Below are 26,854 nucleotides of genomic sequence, written 5' to 3' on the forward strand. Positions count from 1 at the left end.
TGGCTCTCCTGAGTGAATGACTCTTTCTAGGACACAACATCCCATTGCCAGGTGTATTCTGCATTCCTTATATAATTTTATATTTGATTCTATTAAAACGTAGTCTATTTGGAAACACATTGGATCTAATACTGACCCCTGCAGATGCCCATTAGAAATACCTCCTTCAACATCAGTGTTCCTCGGATGGCTTCTTTTAGAGATCTGCCAGCTAGGCTTCTGCTAAGCCATGTTAATGTATGTACTGCTGGCATTGCATATCTTCATATCATGGAACCCTGTGAAAGTCAAACCTTATCAAAATCTAATTACATTATGTTACAACCATGCAGGCAGCTTTATCAGACAAACAGAATCATGCCAACTAATAAAATCAAGTTTGGAAGCACCTGTTTTATATACAAGTGCCTCAACTAAGATTAATATTACGCCTATTCTTCAGTGCTTAAGAATTGAAGTCTGTATCAGATTTTCCGTTATTTTGCCTGGAATTTATGTCAATCAAACTAGCGTGTATTTATGAGGCTCATCGTTGTATATCTTGGCTGACTATTGGCACAGTGCTTTGGTATTCGGGACCTGCCCCAGTGCTCCAGCACAGATTATAAATGAACATCAGTGGGCCAGCAATTTACTCAGCCAGCTCTTTAAGGACTCTTGGGTACGGCTGTTTAGCCAAGCTGATTTCAGACTGTTTATCTGTAGCAGATGGTGTTTCCAATTCTCCTTGCTTACTGATGAGCAGAAGGCACTTCATTGTCCCCACAGTCCATCCTATGGACACGTTCCCCTGCCATCGTCCAGGTACTGACTGCCAAACACTTTGTCCACTTCTGCAGCATGGCAGTTGACTTGGTCCTGACCATCAGTAGAGGGAAATGGTGAAGTCAACTGTCACGCTGCAGAAGAGGTTCATAATACATTGTTTATGCAGATAGCATTCCTAATGGGAGAGACACCCAAACAGACACACAACTCCATGGTTTCTCCCTGAGGTTGGCTCTTACCTGAAATTATATTCCCAGGCCCAGCAGAAATTGAGATATGTCCATTTGATCTTGTTCAGCCCTACAGCTGCAAACTCAAGCCTCCATGCTTCCCTGCCGATAGGTTCCAGCCCTGTTCTGTCCCATTTTCTGCAAGTATAGCGGTCTTTATTAACTAAAAATTTCACAAAGATAAGATTTTGTGATGTGTCAGGTTGAAATGAATGAGTGCATGGAGGTCAACTTTTTCAAAAGTGAAAGGCTAATGCTGGACCGTACAGGATGAGGTTTATTTTTGGCCTTTTCTTGTGCCAGTGAGGATATTTAATAGACTTTTCTGCAAGGTCGATAAGCATATACTCAGAATGTTCCTGACAGCTGAAGTCAACTGGGATCTTTCTAGATCACAGTAATTAAACAGCCAATATTTGGACAGGTGACCTCAAAGAAAACACCAGTGATTCAGTAGGTGTGGTCCTTCCTTCTGAGTCAGTGCTGAAATGTGATGCCAAATGATGCTGTGTTGCCAGAGGACATGGTTTTTATTTGAAATATTAAAACCAACTTGAGCATTTATGGCTATTTAAAATCCCATAATGTTATGCTGGATGATAATCCAGTTAGGATTAATTTAGTTGGTCTTCCTATATTGCTTCTGCCATTTAATGTCAGGAGGATGCTCCTTTCCTTTCCTAAAGCTTTCAGAGTAGCAGGTTGCTCTGACTAATCGAGGGATCCCAAGAGGATATTTTCAGGGTGGAGTTAAGATGCCCAGAATTTACTCTGTAGATTTCTTGTATCAGTTCAGGATCCATTTGCAATTAAGGTTATGTATGTTGTCAATGCAAGAGTATTGGACCAAAGCGTTGTAATCTTTGGCTTTTCCACCCTATAGAGGGCAGATTTCCCTTCAGAGCATTTCAAGGTATACAAAATGCATCCAATCATCTGGCCTGAGAGCCAGTGCTGGCTTGGATGGAGGATGCTGGTAAGGGGCAGCTCCTGTTCTGAGGCAAAGGCTTAGTGGACGCGATGGTCCCTCTTGAGTAAATACATAATAAGTTTGAAGCTCTGTTGGAAAACTGTCTTTCTGCTCCATGGGGAAGATTGAATCAAAAGAGAGAGAATGGGAAAGCAATATAATAAGTGATACATAATAACACTTCAGTCTGTTGTACATAGCAGAGCATCGTATTTATTTGTCTCATGGACTCATTTCCTGAAGCAAAAGGCACTTTGAGACAGCATCTTTTCCCCAAGGACTGGCTTTCACTGCCGGCCACGTGTAGGAGGCTTAAGGGGCAGCACTGCCCCACAGCAGCATCCGCAGCACTCGGCTCCCTGTGAACACACAGCTGTCATCAATCCTTTCTCCCTGTGTTGTTTCTTGCAGGTAAACTATGACCACTTTACTATTAGTGTTTGTGTGTTTGCGAGTCATCACCGCAGCCGTCTCTGTGGAGCTCTCAGGTACGTGCCCCGGGGTGGGGGGAACCGGGGGTGAGCAGCGTGCTGCTGGGCAGCTGCCAGAAATACGTGTACCCAAGATCTGCTCTGTGTACACACAGGGCTCTTCTCTTTGGATTGCTGCTCTGCCGTGGCCTGTCACTGTTCTTGTGCCTGGGGAGCCAGGGAGATAGCTCCAGGCAAAGGCAGATTTATGGGGAAACCAAGGGAATTTCAGCCTTCCCCTTTCTTAAACCCTATCAGGTGTGATATCGTACCATGGGCAGCAGCTACACTGCAATAGAGCCCTTCATTCCCTTCATTCCCACATCCAGCACTGGTCCAAATCCCACAAGCAACCATGGCGCAAGGGTCATGGTTGTAACTTCCCTTTTGCAAGTTATTCTCAGCAGACTAAACCAAAAAGGGTATGTCTGAATATGTGGGTACAGGTTTACGAAGCAGGTATAGGCATTGGAGCATATGGAAGCACTGGATATTTTGGATTAAATGTGTTCTTGATGTAACCATTGCTTTGTCTGGGAACTGGCAGACAGAAGTGACGGCCTGGAAGTGAAGATACCTGAGCAGTCTCCCCTGCGTGTTGTCCTGGGAAGCTCCCTGAACATCCCCTGTTACTTCAACATCCCAGAGGAACAGGACACCAGTGCTCTGCTGACCCCACGGATCAAATGGAGCAAACTCTCAAATGGGACCGAAGTTGTCTTGCTAGTGGCCACCGGTGGGAAAATCCGTCTCAACACCCAGTACAGGGAGGCGATCTCTTTGCCCAATTACCCCGCCATCCCCACCGATGCCACCTTGGAAATCAAGGCGCTGAGATCCAACCACACTGGGATTTATCGCTGTGAAGTGATGTACGGGATTGAGGACAGGCAAGACACAATAGAGATCCTAGTGAAAGGTGAGATCCTGCCCTTGCTCTTTCCTCTCAAGGTCTTGCTGCCTGGCCTGGGCAGCAGGGAGGAAGAAATATAGGGGCAGAGGAGGTACTGCTCTCCCCATAGGCATAAACCCTTTCGGTCAGATCACAGATAAGGCCCTGGGCAGATGAGCAGAAGCCATGGGCCAGGCATTTACTTTAGCAGGCTAGGACCAGACTAAACAAATGAGTAAAATGACTCATGGCAGAATATACGGCAATAAAATGACTCTTCTGGCAGAAGATGGGTTGCAGAGACAGCAAGACAACATCCTTGGCAGGAGGTGGTACTGGATACGCTGGGCTGTTGCTCAGAGGGGAGAAACGGGATCAGGGCTGTTATAAGACCTTTTATTTCTTCCAAACATTTTAGGAGATGGGATGCCCTCAGCTGGAGAATCAGTCTGTTCTGGAAAAACTTTCCCCATAGTTTTGCAAAGCCCATCCTAGTAAGAGGTGGATAAAATAACGGAAGTTAAGTTTCCTACAATCCTTATCTTTACCGTGGTTTTTGTTTTCAGTGTAGGCCAGTGAGACAGCTTCCCCTACAACAGTTAACCAGAGGATCTCTGCTGGTCGCATGCACCGGTGTGTATATCTGACAGTGGAGGCTGGGAGCCCCCTCATTGTCTCCTGGTGAATCTTCCACTTAATGGTCTGTTCATGCCAGACCAGAGTGTACAGATAGCCATCCTTTGTAAAGATCCCTGTTCATCAAAAAATACAACTTAGATATGTTTGCAGCAGATCTGGAGATTTCAAGTGGATTTGCCTCTTGTTTCCTGGGTGTACGGTGGGTGACAGTCTGCACCCTTGGTCCTGAGCAAGACCTTGAGGGGTTGCAGCTTTCAAACCTGCACCACAGCACGGTCCCTGCTCTGCCCCATAGGCTGGTCTCTGAACCATGCATTTAAAACACTGCACAGAGCTGTATCAGGAAAGTATTAAGTCCTTCTCACGGTGACACAGCTCTGTGTTCTGGGCAATGGGTTTCCTCCCAGTGTTCACACTACTATTCAGGCACTGGCTTTTAATGCACCATGACATTGTTACAGCATCATGGGAGAGCAGTTGCTGTCCTAGGTCACCAATGTGCTCCGCAAGGTCCTGTGAAAGGAGCCCATCAAGTCATCCTTGGCTTGAGATGTTCAAATGCAGACAATCAGCATAAATAGTTCATTGTTTCTAGTTGTCATGTAACATCTGTTTTTTGAATCCCTAACTCCTTTGGAAGGAAAGGGGCTGGTTCCTCTCCAGCAGATGTGTGAGTGATGGCCATTGTGTTTTCCAGGCATCGTATTCCACTACAGAGCAATCTCCACAAGGTACACCTTGAACTTTGAGAAAGCAAAGCAGGCCTGTATCCAGAACAGCGCTGTCATTGCTACTCCCGAGCAGCTGCAAGCTGCCTACGAGGATGGGTACGAGCAGTGTGATGCTGGCTGGCTGGCGGATCAGACTGTCAGGTAATGAACGGTGGTGGGGGAAGGAAAGCCCCAGCAGGGTCGTTAGGGAAGGACTTCTGTTATGAAGCCACCCACTGAAAATGGTTGAGAAACAGTTGCTAAATAGCAGCTGTTGTAATTGCTGGTGTGCAGAGGGTGGTGGGTTGCAAGCCATTCTCTGCCAGGGGGCAATCTATAGCAGGAATATATACAGAGTGACCACTGTCCTCCTCAGCTGGTGGTGACAGCTGAGTGGACAATGGCTTAATCCTGATCCTTGATCCTCCATGAACAAAACAGATGCTATGCCAAGACCCACAAGTGTGGCTCAACCGTACCAAGCTGTGCATCCCCCACTGGGGAGGCACCTTGACCTGGTGCTCCCAGGGACCTGCTGTGCTCAGGACCATCAGAGGGAGGGCAGGACAGCAGATCATCTTTCCCCTTCCCCATAACCCAGGAAAAGCCATAAATCGCCACACTGCACAGTGCTCCACAGCTCCCTCCCAACCTTGGTGAGGCTGCCAGGGTCCTGCCCGCCCACTCCTTACGCCCCCTCTCTCCCCCAGGTACCCCATCCACTGGCCCCGGGAGCGCTGCTACGGCGACAAGGATGAATTTCCTGGAGTGAGAACCTATGGTGTCCGTGAGCCAGATGAAACCTATGATGTTTACTGCTATGCAGAGCAAATGCAAGGTGATTTAGGGCTTTTATTGTCACTAGACGCAGAAGCAGCCAAAGCTCTGATCATGCCTAGACTGGACAACAGTAAATACTGAGGCAAAGGGCCTAGAGGCAAGACAGCTTAAAGATGGAAAAGCACATATCCCAGCAAGGCCAGATGTTCTCTACACTCTACTACTGGACAATTTCAACGTCAAATGACTACAGAGAGTGTAGTGGAGTCCATCTAACCTCCACCAGAGTCCATGCCATCCTGCGTGTCTCTGGTCACCCATCTGAGGGTGTGACATTCAGAGGTGTCCATCACCCATGCTTATGACAGGGATCCATTGAAATATCCAGCACATCAGAACTGAAATTGTCCTTTATCTTCCTCTTGCCCTGTGGCTCCAGCTGGTTTGGTATGTTTTGCTCCAGTCTGTATTCAGTCTGTAAGACTCCCTTTTTTCTGGTCTCTATAGACAGTCACCAACATGGGGTTGCAGTTCAGCTGTAATACACAGGACCTTTCATCTTATCAAGGCTCTCAGGAGTGGGAAGGGGAAAAGAGGGGAATTGGGATTAAATTCTACAGCTAATTCCTGTGCTAATGGATGGTGTGATTGCAGGTAAAGTCTTCTATGCCACCGCCCCCGAGAAGTTCACCTTCCAAGAAGCTTTTGACAAATGCCGCAGTTTGGGAGCCCGTTTGGCCACCACAGGAGAGCTGTACTTGGCCTGGAAGGACGGCATGGACATGTGCAGCGCAGGCTGGCTGGCCGATCGCAGTGTCCGCTACCCCATTTCCAGAGCACGGCCCAACTGTGGAGGAAACCTGGTGGGCGTGCGGACAGTGTACCTGTACGTCAACCAAACGGGGTACCCTCACCCCCACTCTCGCTACGACGCCATCTGCTATAGTGGTGAGTGCATCGGAGCTGTAGGACCAAGCAATGTGTCTTTACACATCAGCAAGCAGGAGCTCCCTGGCCAGAGCTAACCTCTTGCTTCTTTTTTTTCTTTTCTAAAGAAGCAGGGGGGAAAGCAGGTTTGGCAAAGGACTTAGTCCCCTGTTCATGTTCAGGTAGGAAGCAGAGTCCAGAAAGAGCACAGATTTCTGCCCTGTACAGGGGGGGCTCTGAAGAGGTGGGTGTAACACAGCCCTCTTCTCTCCAGTCCTCCCACACCTTCCAGCTTTGGTAGCTCTCCAGGAGACATGGAGCAGAGCTCAGGTCCTTCCTGTACAAGACTTTGAATGCTGAAGATGGAAGAGAAGGAAAAAGAGAACAGATCTGACCCTGAAGATGTGTACCGTGCTGTGATGTGGTACAGACACATGCCTGAGTTTCCATACTGGGATAAACAAGAGACTGCAGCAGTCTCCGGCAATCAGAAATGGGGCAAAATTGCACCTAGGACCTGGAGGGCATCCCAGTTACTCCTCCTTTTTTCTGATTGTACTCTTCTCCCTGCAGCAAGAAGGGGGCAAAGTACAGTGGTATATGGTCTATTCAGGGCAACCAGAGGCTAACATTCAAATAGGATTGCCATCTTTAAAAAAATAGTAACAATATTTTAAAATATGTTTTGAAACCCCTTTGATACAGACCTATTGTGCCTAGATGCATGCATGATCAGTGTGTCAGGAGGCCTAAAACCTCCCAGACCCCTTGGAGTTATCCAGCTACGTGGCCAAGCTAAAGACTGGTCCACCAAGCCACAGCCTTCTGGTTACCTCAGGGTACGCGTCTGAAACTGCTGAGTACAGCTAGTCCTTGTCTGAGCACCTCTATCTAATTGTCTGAATGCCTTGAGGTCTGAGAGGTACTGGCTAAAATGAACTAGCAGGAAAATGGAATTGGAAATAAATAGAGCAGGGAAAGCAGTAGTAGGTGAAAAGCCTGACAGCGTCTCATTATCTCTCCCTCCCCAGCCGAGACCTGCCTTGCTGCATATCCAAGGTGTCCCATCCCTCCCTCACCTGCCCAGTTCTGTTTTATGCTGTTCTTTAAACCATCGTCCTTGCTGTAGGCTGACCTGCTCAGTGGCATGTTAAGCACGTTCTCCTACACCCAAGGGACTTGAGCAGAAATGTGGTTTGGGAGGGGAAAGGTGGGAATTGTTTGAAAGTATTTGGTACAGCAAGTGGCCTTGGCTGCCCTGGTGATGGGGTTAGCATGCTCGTAAGTGATGAGCTCTTAAGTAGTCGCCTGGGCAGAGCAGAAGGAGATAGTGATCCTGGTGAGACTTCACGCACTGAGTGTGAGGATCCAGTTGTCTTTCTCCCACGGCTCAGGCCTGCTGTGGAGGTTATCCAAGCTCCCCCACTTCCCTCCCGCCACCTTAAATTCCTTGCAGCAGGCACTAGAGGTCAGTGCAGACTTGGATATGGGCAAGGTGTTCCCGGGAAGGAGAGCTGGGAGGAGAGCAGGGAAAGTCCTCTCTGATTTACCAGCTGTGGTACCCTCCGTGCTGGGGTGTTGCAGAGAGCCATTGTGGAGGAAGGAAAACCATTTCTTTTACCAGACCGTCATGATTTCCCTGCTCCTCTCAGAGCCAGCAAACACCCAGCTTCTTCTCGGAGGCAGCACCAGCGCAGTACGCCTTGCTAGACTGACCATGTCCTCTCTGATTGCTGCTTTGTCTCCTGGTGTAGGGGAGGACGTTGAGACTCTGGTCCCAGGACAGTTCATCGACGAGACGGGAAGCGAGCTGGGCAGTGCCTTCACTGTCCAGACCGTCACCCAGACCGAAGTGGAGCTACCCCTGCCACGCAATGCCACGGAGGAGGAGGCCCGCGGCAGCATTGCCACCCTGGAGCCCATTGAGATCACACCCACCGCCACCGAGCTGTACGAGGGCTTCACTGTCCTGCCCGATCTCTTCGCCACCAGTGTCACAGTAGAGACAGCTGCCCCAGAGGAGGAGAACGTGACCAGGGGGGATGTCACAGGGGTGTGGGCTGTACCTGAAGAGGTGACCACCATAGCCTTAGGCACTGCCATCACCACCGAAATGGCAGAGGTGAGCTCGGTGGAAGAGGTCGTGGGGGTGACCGCCACACCAGGACTAGAGTCTGCCTCAGCGTTCACAGTGGAAGATCAGCTCGTGCGAGTGACAGCAGCCCCCGATGTCGGTCTCCTCCCTGAGCAGCCCATCTCCCCCACGGGTAAGTCACCAGGACTCCAAGAAGCTTGAAGATCAGTTTCTCCCAGAGGTAACAATTCAGCTGAAAACAGCCTGAGCTTCTGCCATCACAGAGGGCATCCAGGTCCCTGGAGGTGTGCAGGCCTATTGGGGGTTAGGGACAGGCTGAGTGCCTCCACTATGGTAGGACAGGAGGGGTGAGGAGGAGGCTGTGGGCCACCCCATCGTGTGCGGAAAACGGCTCAGCTGGCTGATGCTTGGGACTGCAGTGGTCACACGGCACTCCTATGTGCATCTGGCTCCAGGGAAGGTGAAAGTCAAGGTAGGAAGATCCTAGAGGAAGACTAAAGAGATCCCCAGAACATCACCCTCGATGGCAGCGGAGCTCATTGAATGAGGTATCTCCATGAAAGTGGGTTTGACAGGCACTGGTCCTTGCACTGTTGTTGGGAAGGCCCTTTCTGGTCACGCATCTTGGTGGAGTGGGGGTCCCATATCTGCTGTCTCACCACGGCTTCTCTTCCCCCAGGTGTGGTGTTTCACTACCGCGCCGCCACCAGCAGATACGCCTTCTCCTTTGTCCAAGCCCAGCAGGCCTGCCTGGAGAACAATGCAGTTATTGCCACTCCCGAACAGCTCCAGGCTGCCTACGAGGCTGGCTTTGACCAGTGTGATGCTGGCTGGCTGCGGGACCAGACAGTCAGGTAAAACTATATTGACTTCGGGAAGACACCTCTCAAAATGACTCTTCAGCCATGAAATTGCGGCTTTACTCTGGTCTGTCCTGCTGCTCTGCTCATCAGCATCTAAAGCTTTCTTGACCTGGTTGTCTCCAGGCATTGATATCTAGTGGCCAATAGACCTGTTCTTCTCAACGGGTCCTATGCGTTTCCTAGCCCGTGTATACATCCTGCAGCGGTGAGCTCCCCTGACATGTAGGAAAAGTGGAGGAAAGTTTGTATTCGTTGCCCCAAGCTGTAAGTGGACCTGTTTCCAAACCATGCTGGGGGCTCTGCGCACCTCTAACGGTGAAGTGTTCATGTCCTGCTCCCAAGTACACTGAGGTTCTTCAGTCCAGGGTACATAAGGCTGACCTTGGGTTACCTCCTCTCTTCTTTTCATAGGTATCCCATTGTGAATCCCCGAAGTAACTGCGTAGGAGACAAAGAGAACTCTCCGGGCGTGCGGTCGTACGGCATGCGCCCGGCCTCGGAGACCTACGATGTGTACTGCTACATCGACAGGCTCAAGGGTACGTTCTCCCCTTTCCTCTGGGCATGGTTGTGGAGCAAAGATATGCTTCACACCTCCACCTCTGCGTGTGCGTGGATGGGGTGCAGGGACTCACGCCTGTTTTCTCTCCCATCCCTCAGGGGAAGTGTTCTTCGCAACCCAGCCGGAGCAGTTCACCTTCCCAGAAGCTCAGCGGTACTGTGAGAGCCAAAACGCCACACTGGCCTCTGTTGGCCAACTCCACGCCGCCTGGAAGCAGGGCCTGGACAGATGCTACGCTGGCTGGTTAGCCGACGGCAGTCTCCGCTATCCCATTGTGACCCCCCGTCCCGCCTGTGGGGGGGACGCGCCCGGCGTGAGAACCGTCTACCAGCACTACAACCAGACGGGCTTTCCCCACCCGCTGTCCCGGCATCACGCCTTCTGCTTCAGAGGTACCCTCCCACCCCTTGTAGGACATGTAGACTGGTCCCCTTGGGGAAAGGGATTTCACGAGGGAGGCTGGGCACATCAGGGGGCTAGTTTGGACGAAGCACTTCACCAGCATCTTGGACTGTGAATTTTTGGAAACTCCCTCCAATACCTTTTTGTTCCAGCTCTGCCACCTGCGGAGGAGGAGGGGGTCACCTCGTTCTTTGAAGAAGATGTGCTGGGAACCCAAGTGATCCCTGGAGTGGAGGGGATACCCTCCGGGGAGGAGGCGACCGTGGAGACGGAGTTTGCCACTCAACCTGAGAATCAGACAGCCTGGGGGACAGAGGTCTTTCCAACCGACGTGTCACTGCTCTCAGGTGGGTCAGAGCTTCCCCGTCTCCTGGGTCATGCTTGGCTGGTTTTGTAGGGTTGGGACACTCCCAAAATAAATGGACTGTGTCTTTGCTGAAGGAGACTCCCTCTAAATCCAGACAATCATCACCATATTAGCAAAGTCTGAGGCTGTGCACACAGGTACGACAGGAGGAGCTACACATATGTATTATTGAACTTCTGTCTAGGACTGAACTAAATGACCAGCCATCCTGCCATGCTGCAGACCAGCACACACAGCATTGCCAGAGCACCTGACAAATACATTGTTGTGTATCCAGGATGGGGAAGGCAGGCTAGAAACAGATCTCAGACCATGCCTTCCAGGGAGGACAGAGCTGCAGTGTGGTCAGAGCAGCACCAAACTTTTTCTCTTCCACGTGTTATCTCAGAGGAAGCAGTAGCTTGATTTTGGCACCTGGGAACTGGTGTCACTGTTGCCATCATCCCGCGTCAGAAGATTACATATTCCTTCAGTTTCCCAGAGATATATAATTTACAGTTGTTTAGGATATAAAGTTCATTTACAAATTTGAAGGGACCAAATTATTTCTGCAAGCATTTTGTGCCTTTACCCCAAAGGTGTCAGTTTGGAGGTAAAGTCAATCAGGAAATTGTTAACAGCTTCTTTAAAACAACTTAGTAAATAATTTTCCTATCTCTCTCTCTTTGTTCACCCTTTCTTTTCCAGTGAGTCCATCTGCTTTTCCTCCAGCTACCGTAATACCAGAGGAAACAAGTACTGATGCTTCCGTCAGCGAAGTGTCAGGGGAGGTGACTGAGTCTGGAGAACATCAAGTCAGTGGTGAATCTTCAGCATCCGGGTGGATATCTGGAGTCCCAGATACAAGTGGAGAACCAACTTCTGGAGTTTTTGAACTCAGTGGAGAACACTCAGGGATCGGAGAAAGTGGATTATCATCGGTAGACCTGCATACCAGTGGCTTTCTACCTGGAGAAAGTGGGCTACCCTCAGGGGACCTGAGTGGGGTGCCTTCTGGCATTGTTGACATCAGTGGCTTACCTTCTGCAGAGGAAGAGGTACTGGTGTCTACTTCAAGGATACCAGAAATCAGTGGGATGCCATCTGGAGTGGAAAGCAGTGGGCTGCCTTCTGGATTTAGCGGAGAAATCTCTCGCACTGAGCTAATCAGTGGCGTGTCGTCTGGAGAGGAAAGTGGACTCGCCTCTGGTTTTCCTACCATCTCTCTTGTGGATACCACGTTGGTGGAAGTTGTCACAACATCACCAGAATGGCGAGAGGAGGGAAAAGGATCCATCGGAGTCAGTGGTGAAGGAGATCTGTCAGGGTTCCCATCCGCTGAGTGGGACGCCAGTGGTGGACCCCAAGGGTTACCCTCAGGAGCTGAGCTCAGTGGGGAGCCGTCTGGAGAGCCTGAGCTCAGCGGGGAGCCTTCTAGGGTGCCTGAGCTCAGCGGGGAACCCTCCGGAGGGCCTGAGCTCAGCGGGGAGCCTTCTGGGGTGCCCGAGCTCAGCGGGGAGCCCTCCGGAGGGCTTGAGCTCAGCAGGCTGCCCTCAGGACTGGATATCAGTGGAGAACCATCTGGAACACATCAGGACCTAAGTGGCCTTACTTCTGGTATCGATGGAAGCGGTGAGGCCTCGGGCATTACCTTTGTAGATGCCAGTTTGGAGGAAGTGACAACAACCCCCTCAATTACAGGAGCAGAAGCAAAAGAGATTTTGGAAATCAGTGGATTGCCTTCAGGAGGTGAAGACTCATCAGGCATGGTATCTGGGAGTTTAGACATCAGTGGTGAGCCTTCTGGGCCTGTAGACTTTGGTGGGAGTGTTTCTGGAGTGCTCGAGATGAGCGGACACCCGAGTGGAGTGATTGACAGCAGTGGAGAAGTCTCTGGAGTTGATGTCACCAGTGGCCTACTGTCTGGAGAGGAAAGTGGACTCACCTCTGGCTTTCCCACAGTCTCTCTTGTGGATACCACTTTGGTGGAAGTTGTAACACATGCATCAATTGCACAAGAGGTGGGAGAAGGGCCATCTGGGATGATAGAAATCAGTGGATTTCCTTCTGGAGACAGAGGACTATCTGGAGAAGGGTCTGGAGCTGTGGAGATTAGTGGGTTTCCTTCAGGGACAGGAGACTTCAGTGGAGAGCCATCCGGGATCCCGTACGTCAGTGAAGACATTTCTGGAGCCACAGATCTAAGTGGACAATCTTCATCAGTGACTGATATTAGTGGGGAGGCCTCAGGGCTTCCAGAAGTCACTTTAGTCACTTCTGATTTAGTAGAAGTTGTGACAAGACCAACAGCATCACAGGAACTGGGTGGGGAAACAGCTGTCACATTTCCCTACGGTTTTGGGCCAAGCAGTGAGGCCTCTTCATCTGGTGAACTAAGTGGGGAAACATCTGCATTGCCAGAAAGTGGTGTAGAAACATCAACAGCTTATGAAATCAGTGGTGAAACATCTGCATTTCCTGAAACTAGCATAGAAACATCCACAAGTCAAGAAATCAGTGGGGAAATATCTGCATTTCCTGAAACTAGTGTAGAAACATCCACAATTCACGAAATCAGTGGGGAGACATCTGCATTTCCTGAGTTTAGCATAGAAACGTCAACAATTCAAGAAATCAGTGGAGAAACATCTGCATTTCCTGAAATTATCATAGAAACATCCACAAGTCAAGAAGCCAGGGGTGAAACATCTGGCTATCCTGAAATTAGCATAGAAACATCCACAGTTCAAGAAGTAAGTGGGGAAACCTCTGCGTTTCCTGAAAGTAGCACAGATACATCCACAATACAAGAAACCAGTGGGGAAACATCTGCATTTCCTGAAATTAGAATAGAAACATCCACCATTCAAGACATCAGTGGGGAAACGTCTGCATTTCCTGAAATTAGAATAGAAACATTCACAAGTCAGGAGGCCAGGGGTGAAACATCTGGCTATCCTGAAATTAGCATAGAAACATCCACAGTCCACGAAACCAGTGGAGAAACATCTGCCTTTCCCGAAATCAGCATAGAAACTTCAACAGTCCACGAAATCAGTGGAGAAACATCTGCCTTTCCCGAAATTAGCATAGAAACATCCACAGTCCATGAAATTAGTGGGGAAAGTTCTGCATTTCCTGAAATTAGAATAGAAACATCCACAAATCAAGAAGCCAGGGGTGAAACACCTGCCTATCCCGAAATTAGCATAGAAACATCCACAGTCCATGAAACCAGTGGGGAAGCATCTGCATTTCCCGAAATCAGCATAGAAACATCAACGGTCCATGAAATCAGTGGGGAAACATCTGTCTTTCCCGAAATTAGAATAGAAACATCCACAAGTCAAGAAGCCCGGGGTGAAACATTTGCCTTTCCTGAGATTAGCATAGAAACTTCTACAGTCCACGAAATCAGTGGGGAAACATCTGCATTCCCAGAAATTAGCATAGAAACACCAACAAGTCAAGAAGCCAGGGGTGAAACATCTGCCTATCCCGAAATTAGCATGGAAACATCCACAGTTCAAGAAGTAAGTGGGGAAACCTCTGCGTTTCCTGAAATTAGAATAGAAACATCCACAAGTCAAGAAGCCCGGGGTGAAACATCTGCATTTCCTGAGATTAGCATAGAACCATCCACAGTCCACGAAACCAGTGGAGAAGCATCCGTATTGCCTGCTGCTAACATCGAAACAGCTGCCACATCTTTGGCCAGTGGTGAGCCCTCTGGTGCTCCCGAGGAGAAGGAAATTCCTGACGTAACATCTGGAGCTGTGACACACTCGATCGCAGGCATTTCAGGGGAAACCTCTGTCCCAGACGTTGTAATTAGTACCAGTACTCCAGATGTTGAACCAACAGAAGGACCCAGGAACCCTGAAGAGGCTCAGCTCGAAATAGAGCCCTCCCCTCCTGCAGTGTCAGGACAGGAGACAGAGAGAGCTGTTGTTCTAGACAATCCCCATCTGCTGGCCACCGCTACTCCTGCCCTGCCTCAAGTCTCACAAGAAGCAATAGACGCATTAGGACCCACTAGAGAAGGTACCGTGTCTTCTCGTACGGAAGGGAACGCGCTGTGGAGGGGATGGGAGGGAGGAGGCATAGCTGTCACAGTTTGCTGCTTCTACCACAGAGAACATTTAACACAGAAGGAGGCTTGAGCAAAATATTACTGTGGTGGGAAGCCATAAATATGTGGGGTTTTCCACAGGTTGTGTTCAATAGCTTCTGTCTTAACAAATGATAGTCTGCGTTTGGGCAGGTAATGCAATTATCCAGCCAGCATAACCACATCCCCAGAAGCCTCATGGACCTCCCTCCTGCCTGCCCACGGCAATTACATGCCCCTGGGAAGAGCAGCAGAGGACCAGTTCAAGGGAAGCACCAGGAGATGCATATCTGGCCTTCCCCCACTGCACCATAGCAGTAGGCATCGTTCGCTCCTCTGAGTTGCCGTTCCTGGTGGACGTGGCTGCACCCCAGGTGGGGTGGCTGTGTGATGAGCAGCCTGGTGGAGCTGGCACCTGCCAGGAACATGATGGAGGCATCATCTGCTGGTGCCCCCCAGGGTACCCGAGTGATCGCTGGGACATAGGTGAGCTCTCCCCTCTGTGCTGCCAGAGGTGGGGGCTCGAAAAAGAGTATTCTGTGAATAGTCATTGAGAGCCTCTGTGACCAGGCTCCTGGGTGTGACATAGTTGGGGTAGGCACTAGGGCATTCACCCGCACCTTTGAAATTGCTCTTAGCCATTGCTATAATCTGGAGAAAACAACAATTTTTTCTTCCCATGTGGAAACAAGAGCAAAGACGGCTCCACCCGCCAGAGACTTCCACCCTGACCAGTGGATGCAGCTGAGAAGTTGGATAAGACGGGCTGCAAGTCTCTGTCCTGTTTTGTTTCTCTTTCCGTGATGTGTTGACTTGCTGCCTGTATCCCCGAGTGTTTCATAGCACTTGCTCTGGAGTGGGAGGCTGGCCATCAGCAGCTTCGCACTGCCGAGGGGTAAGAGGCAAAGCAAGCCAGCTGGGGGCAAAAATCTCTGCTCTCAGCATCATCTGTGCCGGGTGCGATGTTTGCATCGGGCAAACTGCTCCGGTCCCTTGGGCACAGAGCGTGGGTGCCCTCTGGTCTGCATCGTACGCCGCTCTCTGCAGCTAGAACGGGCTGAATGTGTGAGATGATGCTCAGAGCATCGCTACCTTTTGTCAGCTCTGCTGATAAATGCCTTTCCTTCCACCCTGCCCCTTTTTTGGTGTTTTAGCGCTCTGTCTTCGGTAGGACCCCTTGCTGCTAAGTATAAACAGATACAATATTTAAATCTGAGTAACCATTTATGGTGAAAACACTCTGCTAGCTTTCTGACAAGCATCCCCTGAGCAGTGTTCACGCACCGTGGAGGCATTAGGATACTGCAATGAGAAGAAAACGAGATGGGACGTTGTTGTGCTTGCTTCTTGGCTAAGGGAGGAGCCCAGTCCCGGTAACACAGGATGTCCCGCAACATCCCTGGCCACAGCTTGGTTTCACTTTGCTGGCTCCCGGCGACAGGCCCCATTTCAAAACCATCAGTGCTTGTGCTGTATGAAGGTCCTACATATGCTCAGTTCTCAATGGGCCACACGTTCATGTAGGACGTGTTGCTTAAGTATGGCACAAAATGTATGTGCAAAGAGATTTGCTCAGTTCCTTCTAGCAAAAGTAATATTAATTCCACCCCCTTCCCACATTACCTCCTGAACTGCTTCTTTTTGGTTCATTTACACCATTCAGCATAGGTAGCTCTGGATTCAGTAAGGGTCTGTAAGTGCAGGACTTTGTGAAGCTCAGCCTGGTTTCTAACATCATTTCCATCCTCAAAGTGTTTTGAATGAGTCACTGCATTTCCCTCCACGTCACTTCTCTCCCTCTGAGAAAACAGGTGATCGCAAACCTTTGTGCAGTCCTGCTCATAACACACCTGAGGTCCTGTCTGTCTCTGCTGAGCAGCTGCACAGCGGATGCTGCAGGAGCGGGTGAGGGCAAGTCAGTGGGGTCATTCCCACAGCACTGGTCCAGCCTGGCACGGTGTCCTGCAGGGTGCTGCAGGAGTTACGCACCCAAAAACCCTCCTTGCGCACCTAGTGGGCTCTGCTTTTGGGCCGTGCCCGCTGCCACATGAAGCCTGGAGACAAAAACAGGCCAGCAAAGGCAGGGTTGAGGGGAAGGAAGGAAACTAGCCAGTGAGGCTCAGTAAAAAAAAAAAAAAAATTAAAAAAAATATTGGCCCCAAAGTATGGTTTTATTTCACTGCTTTTTCTTTTTATAAATTACCCACAAGGCGATTGCCAGATTCTTCGGAGCGTTTGTTAGCCAACATTCTTGTGAAGTATTTTGAAAGAAAACCATGTGTTCGGCAGCTCATGTGTGAAGCAGCTTGAAAAATGTTCTGAAATTGGAACATGTTGTGTGTTTGCAAGTCACAGAGATGACGATGTAGCAGCTGGGGTTTCTTAGCAGGTGACAGGGAGAGGTAAGTGACAACTGCATGAAGTTTAATTGTAGACTCTTTATAAACTGGAGATGGGCTGGAGTACACGTGCATGGCTGGTGCTCCCACCAGCGAAGATATTCTAGGGTAAAACTTCTCTTTTTATTGGTAAGCTTCTTTACTACAGTGTTCTTATAGGGTTAAATGCAGTCCTCGTCAGGGTCTGAAGGAAGCTCGTTCAGGGGGCAAGAAAGTGTACTGACCATGAACTTGCAATGAGGCGAACTTCTTCTAGAGAATTAGGGCAAAGTGATGACGAAAGAAGAAAAAAAAAAAAGGAAAAATAATCACAGATTTCCTTTTTTGGGTCGTTACTCTTTACAGTGCTCTGGGGATTGTGAACGTGGAACGTCTACAAGGAAGAACCATAGGCTGGAACCCAAAATGCTATTTCCCGTGTTGTGGCTGTCTTTCTACCTGAAGCTTCCCAGTCTTGAAATTTAGCTCTTGCAAAAAGATCAGTTCTAATATCTGTGCCTTGTGCTGTGCTCAGGGTTTCTAGGATGTAATGGATGCCTGTTAAGTGCAATTAATTTTAACTAACATTAAAGCATGGGTGAAGCTAGTTCAGCTTACAGAAGCAGCTTAGAATGAGCAGCAGGGAAGCATGTGGCTGTTGTCCTCTTGTCCTGTCGTTGAAGGGTTCCAGTTAGATCCAGCAGTCTTTTTAGCGGGATGATTTAAGAAGAATGATATTTTTCTGCTCTGCTGTAGCCTCTACTTCTCTCTAAAAGCCAGAGCCAGAAGCACAAGACAACTGAAAATTAACGCTTGGAGTGCCAGTATTTTTTAGTATTTAACCAAATTGAAGGCTACGCATGCACATGTCTTTAGTCAGCAGTTTGATTCTTCCGCGAGGACAGGAACCCCACAAGCTTGAAGAATTGTCCATAGGCTTGGCTTCTTCATTCAGAGTTTTGCCAGCTCAGCGGGTCTTTTTGCCTCTGAAAAATTATTAGCTGAAAAAAGCATGCTGGCGCTTCAGTGAAAGGCTGTGGTTTGGAGCACTCTGACCAGTCAGTGACTTAAAAACTTCACTCAAGTTGGGGGAAAAAAGAGAAATATGCTGATATGGCAGCTATTTATGTTAAGCTATTTATGTTAAGCTATTATTCATGGAGTTTGCTGCCTATGGCCCCGACACAGCTGAAGGTTAGAATCCGAATGAGGAAAGGTCTTGATGGGCTTTCCTCATTCTTCACACCCTGGAAGTCCAAGGGATAGAGTTTTGTCAGTCCAGAGAAGATCAACCCAGAAGAAAAAAGTCTAGAAAACATTCACCTGATTCATAATGTTTCACCTCATGTGGAATGAAGAGTATGCCCTCAAGAAGGAGATGGAGGTACCAGTCCTGGCTGGGAGACAAGCAAAAGCCCAGACCATTTGTGGCTGACCAGGTGATTTGATGTCTCCTGGACATACTGTCTGTTTTGCATCAGAAGTTTATTAGCTTAATTAAAACCTTTCACTGAAGAGGCAACCTACAGTCCTGGACTAGTGGTATATACATGTCAGTTTACTTCTACACATAATATTTTGGAGGTAGAGATGTCCGAACTTCCCGAGCTCTCCTTCCATGAGAGTGTTAGACAAGTCAAAGGTTCCAGCGGATCAACAGGTTCTCCTGGAAACTTGCTGTTCTCCAGATGAATATAGCTTTTTAAGGCTGTAGCAATATCTGCCCCTTCTGCTGCATGGAGGCTTTGGTTTAATTATTGTAGTTAATTATTTTAATAACTTAATTGCTCATCGTAAGTCACTAGCTGGCTATGTGATGTTCGATGCTAACACTTTACTTAAAATGTGAGACAACTGTTTTCCCCGACTCCTCCTATCCTTTTCTTGTAGGTGTCACCCTACAATTGCTCCAATGTTTTTCTTCTCTGTTTGAGCTATCAGATCAGCAGTTCAAACTTCCCAGGAGTCTCTGAAAAGCAAATTTAATTTGTACCTGGATTTTTTTTTTTCCTCAGTCTCTAGAAGATAATTATCTAGCTGGTCTCTGAGTCCCTGTTTGGATAATTGCACTTACAAGGAGGCCTATAAAGAAAGGGTGAGGGGCACAACAGGGACTGTTGGACATCCTGAAAACACCTTGCCTTTATGTCTTACCTTTTCCTCTCTGCAGAACAAAACAGGAGTTTAAATCCTAGGGTGTATTTCTAAACCGGTTACTCACAGCTTCAGGAAAAAGTTTGTTTGGGGTTTGGGTGATAGCATCCTCTCTGTTCACAAGCTGCTTCTCCTTAGCAGGTGTTTTAAGCGCAAAGCTGACCTTCTTTAATGGGTATTTTTGCTCATCTTTCATACAGGCTGCCAGTGAGAGAAATGCACAGACTGTATTATTTTAAAAAGTGTTAGCACTGTTTCTAGTATTGTCTTCTTATAAAAGCATTTCCTTCTCACCACTGACACTGTGTGTTCACTTTTGCATGCCATTTGCCTTCTGAGCAAAACCAGGACCAATCTATTTCTCTTTCATTTCTAAAGGATTTCTCCTTCCAATTTCCATGATCTAGTACAGCAAATTGTTTTCAAAGGCATTGGGAGAATACTTACGTTGTGTTTAGCTGCACCAAAAGAAAATAGTTCTGACTAAATATAGTATGTATCTGGCAACGTAAAAGAAATCTTAGGAAGAAAATGGTGAAACAAATTCAAAGTTTGCATTGTAGCTATGTAACTCCACTTGCTTTCTCCAGCCAACAGTTTACATCTTCCAGATGCAAGACCCTGTTTACATTGGATATTTTGTTTTAATTGTTTTATTTTTTAGAAAAAGTCCAGAAGTTAGACCTTGGGTCCTGTTAGTAGCAAAAAATAGAGAATGCTGTGACAATAGATTTGAATAATCTTTTGCAACTTCTGGGCGATATTAACTGCAGTACCTCTAAAGAGCTGCTAATTTTGCATTCTCCTCAAGAAGTGAGTTAATAATATGTTCTAAATGGGCTTCCTATTCTTGGCACCGCAAGGCATTTTCTCCCCTGTCTTTGTTTTAGAGCTGAAACTCTTGAAAGCGAGGGCTGCCTCTGTTCTGCATCCCATGCCACATCGCTTGTCCTTTGTTAGCCTGGGTAATAATAGCAGTAGTCTTCTTGTCGGTTGATAAGCACTTGAGCTGCATCTCAAAGCAGAGCTGACTTTTTGAATGACTGCTCACCCAAGCAAATAAATAGCTCGCCTCTGCGTAAGATCCTTGGATGTCGAGGCAGCCGGGGCTGTGGAAGTGGGGTCTTGCTTCGTGCTGAGCCGAGCTGGCACACTTAGCGTGCCGCAGGCTTTTGAGCTGGCTGAAGAGGTGTACAGTGATTTACTAACCTCATCTAGCCCTAAACTCTGTGGAAGTGGACACATTTACGGTATATAAAAAATTATGAAGAAAATAGTCAAACGTTGCTTGATAGATGGGGTTTTGTTTGTTTTTTTTTTTACTGGAGTTCTCACCTCCTGTAAATCCTATGGCTTTGATGCGATACCCTAGAAACACCCACAAACCCACTTGCCAGGGTTTCCAGAGACAACATCACTGCCAATTTTACCATTTAGAACTTACTTTTCGAAAATACCTCCGAGACCTAGATTTTCCAGGAGGACCAGAATAAGCAACACTTTTTCCAACCCAGCTGGTGTGAGTGTTCCTGATATCTGTTTGGTGAGGTGATTCTACATCCAGATGGAGATAGGGTCACTGCCCCAATAGCCCAATGGGCTGAAGGGGAAGTTTGGTACTTAAAACGCCTTCTCTCCAGCCATTTGCAGCACACTTCTGGGAAAAAAAAAACTGTCTGTGTCTCACTTGTATATGTTGTCTATTTTTCCAATACTACCTACAAGTACATACTCTTTCTCTATGTATCATATATAAAAATATATATGTATATGTATGGAGAGATATATAACATATATATTATATGCAGAGATTTGTTTTTACAGCATATATAATATGTGCAATCATATTATATACATTATCTGTAAAAGGAAATTCTGTTCCAGTGTTATTTCCCAGCTGAAAATTTGTGGCAATGAATTTGCACGTGTGATGCTCCCTCCTCCTCCAAGACCAGGGATGGCAACTCACAGTGGGTCTCCTGCATCTCAAAAGAGATCTTGGATGTGCCAAGTTTTAGTCCACGTGGCCGAAGACAGCTGAAGGCTCATTATTCCTTGCTAAACGTTCTGCTTTAGCTCTCGTATGTGCTTTGTTCCCACTTCTGCAGCATGCTTTCCACTTCATGGAGCCTATCGGACAAAGGAGAGCCTTTCCTTACTTGTTCAGCTGGAGTCCACTGGAATCAACATGAACTTCTGCTGCCACTGCTGTTAGGAAGCCCAACGGGCCTCTAGAGTTGTAATCATCCCTCAAGATACCTCATTTTCCTTTATGCTCTCTATTTTCTAGGAACTCCAAGTGTGACTAATAAGCAATAGCCAGCCAAGTTCAACTCTTCACTTCCGCTAGGCCCATGACCCCCATTTTGTTCTGGAAAGTATTTATTAGTGTCATGGAAACAGGATCTCCAATTCTCTTCATGTTGCAGTGAACGAAGAAATCCAGAAAGCATTCATGGGTATTTAGAAGGGCAATTTAGTGGAAAAAAATTCCTTCTATCAGTGAAGAACTAACTGCAAAACTGGTGTAAGAGGTTCATCAGCCATCTGAGGAATAATTGCATTGTTCGCAGTGATACAGCCTGGAATAAAAATGACAACTTCATGCTCCAAAACACGCACTGATTTACCATCCAAGGTCAGGAGGAATTTTTTCCATCACTTAGGCACATTACAGAAATGTCAACTTTTAGTTGACATATCAGACATTGGCCACGGAGCGACTAGACAGACACTTGGGGTAAAACATGCGTCTGCTTTCATATGTCTGGGGACACGGTTCTGCAGGGAGACGGTGTCCGACCGAATATACCCCAGTCAGAAGACAAGCACAGACTTTGAGGAGTCGCTGCACTGCTCTGGTATTTCCGTAGCCAGCATGTTTATCATCTTTGAATGTTTCCTCACTAACCCCTCTCATCCACAAGAAGAGCATGGAGTGTTACTCAGCACTTTTAAAGCCTTACATTTCTTCTGAGCGTGAAAAACAGAAACATCTCGCATGAGGATCTAACCAGTCATCATTTAACCTAACCTGCATGGATGTGCTCCCGCTTTCTTCCTTGTTTCTTGAGTTGAACGTCTCTGAAATCTTTTCATTCTGAATGATTTTTCTTCTGATTCCAAAGCTCAATAAGTAGGATTAAGGCTCAGTCTGGAGAGATACTGGGAAAAGAGCTTTTACTTCCAGCACAAGCTAGATTTTACAATATATAGATACAAACTGGCTACCTGTGGCCTTCTTCAGAGCATCCATGCTTCCTTCCTTCTGCCCCAAGATGACAGGGGATGAACGTGCTACCCAGGCTTGTGCTAATTAGCAAGTTGAGAAACGTTGGAGAGTTGGGGGCCAAACTCTTCCCGTACCGACTTCTCTTCTCACCTCCAAAAAGCAGAAAGAATCTCAAGGGCTGTTCTAGGTGGGAAACTAAGAGTAGTTTCCTCCACCAAGAGGGAATCCACAGCTGGAAAAGATGTACAGCTTCTTCCAGCCCCATCACAAGCAAGAGAGAGCATAGTGGGGCCAGGTCTGGAGAAAATGGCACTGCACTCCAGTATTCCTCACCAAGGAAGAGGCACCCATAGGCAGGCCCAAGATCCTCAAAGGGAAGGATTCTTTTCTGTCCTGCACTTTCTTCATTTTCACTGAGAAGATTTCTTGCCCCGGAACTTCATTTAAATTATGGTTAGGAAGAAACTAGTAATGAGCACTGGCCCCAGGAAGGCTGGTTAGGAGATAGAGATCTATTTCAGGATTTTTCCATCACTTAAGAGAATTCCACGTTCTTCCTCGTAGGCACATAGCTGGTGGAGACACAGACACAAGTTTGCATGTTCGATCCAACAGGCAGAGGCAGCGAATAAGGAAGAGTTACCACAGCTGTCAAAGACACTGAGTGCTGTGTATTGGATTCATCTTGCTGAGCTTGTCCTGATATCTTCAGAGTGGTGTTCAACCACCAAGTGACAGAAAACCGATGTCTTCCTTGTAGGGTGGGTTGGGTCTCTTGCCTTCATTCTTCCAGCAGCAGCAGTGGCAGTATGTTTCAAAATAAGACCCTAACAACTCCCAGGTTCCCCCAAAACAACTGATATTCCCTCCTAAACAGACAAGGAAACACGTTCTCCTGTTGGTGGAGTTGTCTGCCCAGAGCCCTAATGGAAGCCCTTGATTTCTTGCAGACACTGATGAGTGCCACTCAAGCCCCTGTCTGAATGGAGCTACCTGCGTTGATGGCATCGACTCTTTCAAATGCTTATGCCTTCCCAGCTACGGAGGGGACCTGTGTGAGATCGGTACGGCCTACCTGGCTTCAGCTAATCTTACTAACTGCTGCACTACCTCCTTCCCACCCTACCCCCAAAAAAAGCTGATCCCAAGTGCTTCCGTCAGTCCTGCCCTCATCTCAGTGAGCTAACCTCTAACAGCAGCTTAAAATACAATAGGGAAAAGCTTTGAGACTTTTGCTTATGTATTTTGATTACTTTGTTCATCACAGCACCGTGTCCTGTAAGATTCCTAAGCAGGAGCTTCTGGTGTCTTCTTCAGCTTTCTCTTTTTTAAGTTTCTGTAGTGAAGCTCCGTGCAAATTGTAATGGTGTTGATCACAGAAGTCGCTGTCTCTTTGGGTCAAGGGTCTTTCTGTTCGTCTGTAACAGTAAGGAAACATCTGAGTACATCTTCACCCCAGGCAAACTTTCTCTGCTAGACTGGAATTTCATGGAAGGATGCTTCAACTGAGCCATGCAAAATGATTGTGTTTCTCTCTGTGAAGATGCAGCTGAGAGAAGCCTCGTTCACTCCAGGAATCTCCACTGATTTGACACAGCATGACATTTTTGTCATCTCTTCAACATGGCTTCCTATGGCAAAACCAGCAGGGAATGTATATCTTTGAGAAAACGTGAACTGACCTATTTTTCCATCAAAATTAGGTACTCTGACCTGCACTAATACTTCTTTTTGTTTCTACAAGGAAAGAAAAAAAGAGCTGGTTTTTTTCTTAAAGCTGATGAAAGTCCAAACTTTTATCAGCTTAGCTGATGGGAAGCTCTCCTGCCTTGCTCAAACAAAAGAGGAAAAAGGTTGCAGTGTCTTCTTCACCTTGGCACGAGTAATATATATTGGATTTTCTCCTCCCCTTTCTCTGCATCTCTCTTTATGCTTCCAAAATGATCATATGGAGTAGATCATAAGGAGGCAGCTCAGGATCATTGGACCATCTGTCTTAATATCACTTTCCTAATGCAACTTCATCAGCCTCTGATTTCCCCATCCCTGCTACCTGTTGTTGAAGATCCCTGTAATAGAACAAGAGACTTTCTACCCTGCAGCCACTTACGACCTTGTTTGTTCCAAGCCAGACTTAATTTCCTCTCTTCCATGATTTATGGGCTGTGATGCGTGGGGCCCATAGCCTGGGAGATGCAAGAGGAAGCCAGTGCCCCAAATTCAGTGGTGAATGTAAATCTTCATTATTCCCATGAGGAAACCTTCCATTCTATAACATCTCCAAGAACAGCAGGATACTGTAGGTGAGCTCTGCCATCTGTGCACACAGCCAGTCCTTCTTGTCACCATGACAGAGTCCCTACCAGGGAACAAGCTTTTCGTCATTCTTTTCCAAGACGATTGCTCTCACATTTCCCCGTAAGTAACAGCTATGTGGGAACGAATGGCCTCTCTCCTAGGAAATGTCCTGCTGAGGTTCTGTGCCATGTGCTGTCCCATTCCCAGGCTGTGACGACAAGGAGTGGCATTCAAGCTGCTGGAAAAAAGTCTTAAATCTCAAAAGACAGAGCGTGTTCTCTGCTCACCTTGTGCAAGCGATCTGCCTGCAAAGACCAAGAATCCTTAGAGCTTCAGTTACTTCCAGATAATCCATTTGATCTGTTGAAGAAGGCAGAAAAGGTTTTTAATGCCTCAACTAACTACCAACCCTTCCAACAACTATGAAGCATCTACAATCTCCAGCTGGAAGGACACCAGAAGGTTGTATTAGGAGGAATTAGTGTGATTGAAGGTGACAAGTGCTTTGACCTACTAAGTTTAACAACAGAAGAAAGAAACTGAGTTCAGAAAACCTTACTGGAAAGGGAGAGATGCATGAGGACTCATGAAAACCCACCACTCCAAGAGCAGCAACTGCCTGAGAAAGGATGGTAGATCAGGCATCTGAAAGGCTGAGATGAAACACATTTCATTTTCTGTTTCCTTTGGTCACATGGAGCAGATATGTGGTGTTGCATTGCATGGGAGCTGCTGAAGGTCTTTTCTGGCGGTTTCTCCATTCGCCTCTGCTCTCCCTCATCTGTGGTTTTATTTTTTTTAATTAATGGGTTCAACTCTTCAGTGTTTCTCAGATGATAAAAGATATTCTGAAAAGTTGAGAAATTTTTGTACTTCTCTAGCAGCTTCCAAGCTTTTTCCTTGAGATTTCATTTTCTCTCTTCACCATGGTAAGTTCCTGCCTCCATCTCTTTTCTCCCACCTTGGTAGGTTTGCTTCTCTTCCAGAGGCCCAGCGATGCAACCACCAGAACCTGAGCTCTCCTCCCCTCTTTCCTCTTCAACACATACGTGTTGATTCTGGGCATCTGGATTCAGGTTTTGGAGTTTCTTTCCAAAGCAAGAAAACTCTGCAGGCCAGCACAAGTGGGAAGAGAGGGTTCTTGCTTGGTCAGTTCCTCAAAAACAGAGTCCAGGAACATGACACGGGGATTGAATTGCTCAGGAATAAGTTTGTATCACTCAAGTTTTCCAGCAGCACTGGTCACGTTACTGCAAACATGGGGTCTTCAACACAGGCTCCCCTCTCTGCGTGTGTCTTGGAAGCCTTCTGATCATTTTCCCTGGGATTTCCCACAGTAAACAGTGTCAGAGTTTGCTTTTTAGTGGAAGTGACCATGTGTTGACCTATGCCATGAGACCATGAGCTGCTAAGAGGTGAGTTGGAAGACTTCCAGACCCAGGCACCAACTCCTTTTCATTTCTCCTTTGTGTGTTTCAGACCTGGAAAACTGTGAGGAAGGCTGGACCAAGTTCCAGGGTCACTGCTACAGGCACTTTGAAGAGAGAGAGACTTGGATGGATGCAGAGACCAAATGCCGACAACATCAAGCCCACCTGAGCAGTATCATCACCCCAGAGGAGCAAGAATTTGTGAACAGTGAGTGTTGAGGGCAGCCTGAGACTGTGCAGGGGTCCATCTGTTGGACTCTGAGTCTATGGGCAGATTTACCCAAAATTATGTAAAAACCACAATTTCCCCCGCTAGTGCTCAGATATTTCCTAACGAGGCCTCACCCTTGCGTGGGAGAGGAAGAACCATCCAGCCGTGAGACAGAAGAGGGCCCTTTCTCGGCTAGGACAGATCTTTGCTCTTACCACATTGCTGATGTGGCTTGTTCACAAGATGTTCACTTGCTGCAACAAGCGCAGTGACCCATGCCAGAGTGGGTGGCTCCACGTTGAGTGGGGAGGGAGGTGGACAAGAACGATTGGGTCAAAAAAGGACATCAGGGGCTAGCAACTGAGACGGAGCTGAATGACCCAAAG

The 26,854-nt window shown here is 47.6% G+C and overlaps 1 protein-coding gene across 2 annotated transcripts in view; it reads left to right on the top strand.

Annotated features, from left to right (window-relative positions):
- The first annotated feature begins 2,386 nt into the window (after positions 1 to 2,386).
- Positions 2,387 to 26,854, top strand: part of ACAN (aggrecan) — a 28,893-nt gene continuing 4,425 nt past the window's right edge. The window contains exons 1-14 of one of the 2 annotated variants that reach the window (XM_075159900.1): positions 2,387 to 2,456; positions 2,986 to 3,357; positions 4,667 to 4,841; positions 5,390 to 5,517; positions 6,114 to 6,407; positions 8,141 to 8,653; positions 9,161 to 9,335; positions 9,756 to 9,883; positions 10,005 to 10,298; positions 10,461 to 10,655; positions 11,363 to 13,231; positions 13,349 to 14,698; positions 23,480 to 23,593; positions 26,307 to 26,465. In XM_075159900.1, the coding sequence (XP_075016001.1) occupies positions 2,387 to 2,456; positions 2,986 to 3,357; positions 4,667 to 4,841; positions 5,390 to 5,517; positions 6,114 to 6,407; positions 8,141 to 8,653; positions 9,161 to 9,335; positions 9,756 to 9,883; positions 10,005 to 10,298; positions 10,461 to 10,655; positions 11,363 to 13,231; positions 13,349 to 14,698; positions 23,480 to 23,593; positions 26,307 to 26,465 (5,836 nt within the window). The remainder of the gene's footprint in view (positions 2,457 to 2,985; positions 3,358 to 4,666; positions 4,842 to 5,389; positions 5,518 to 6,113; positions 6,408 to 8,140; positions 8,654 to 9,160; positions 9,336 to 9,755; positions 9,884 to 10,004; positions 10,299 to 10,460; positions 10,656 to 11,362; positions 13,232 to 13,348; positions 14,699 to 23,479; positions 23,594 to 26,306; positions 26,466 to 26,854) is intronic. The other variant, XM_075159901.1, reaches the window with a different exon arrangement.

Source organism: Calonectris borealis, chromosome 11 (genome assembly GCF_964195595.1).
Source record: "Calonectris borealis chromosome 11, bCalBor7.hap1.2, whole genome shotgun sequence".
In the NCBI taxonomy this organism is placed as follows: domain Eukaryota; kingdom Metazoa; phylum Chordata; class Aves; order Procellariiformes; family Procellariidae; genus Calonectris; species Calonectris borealis.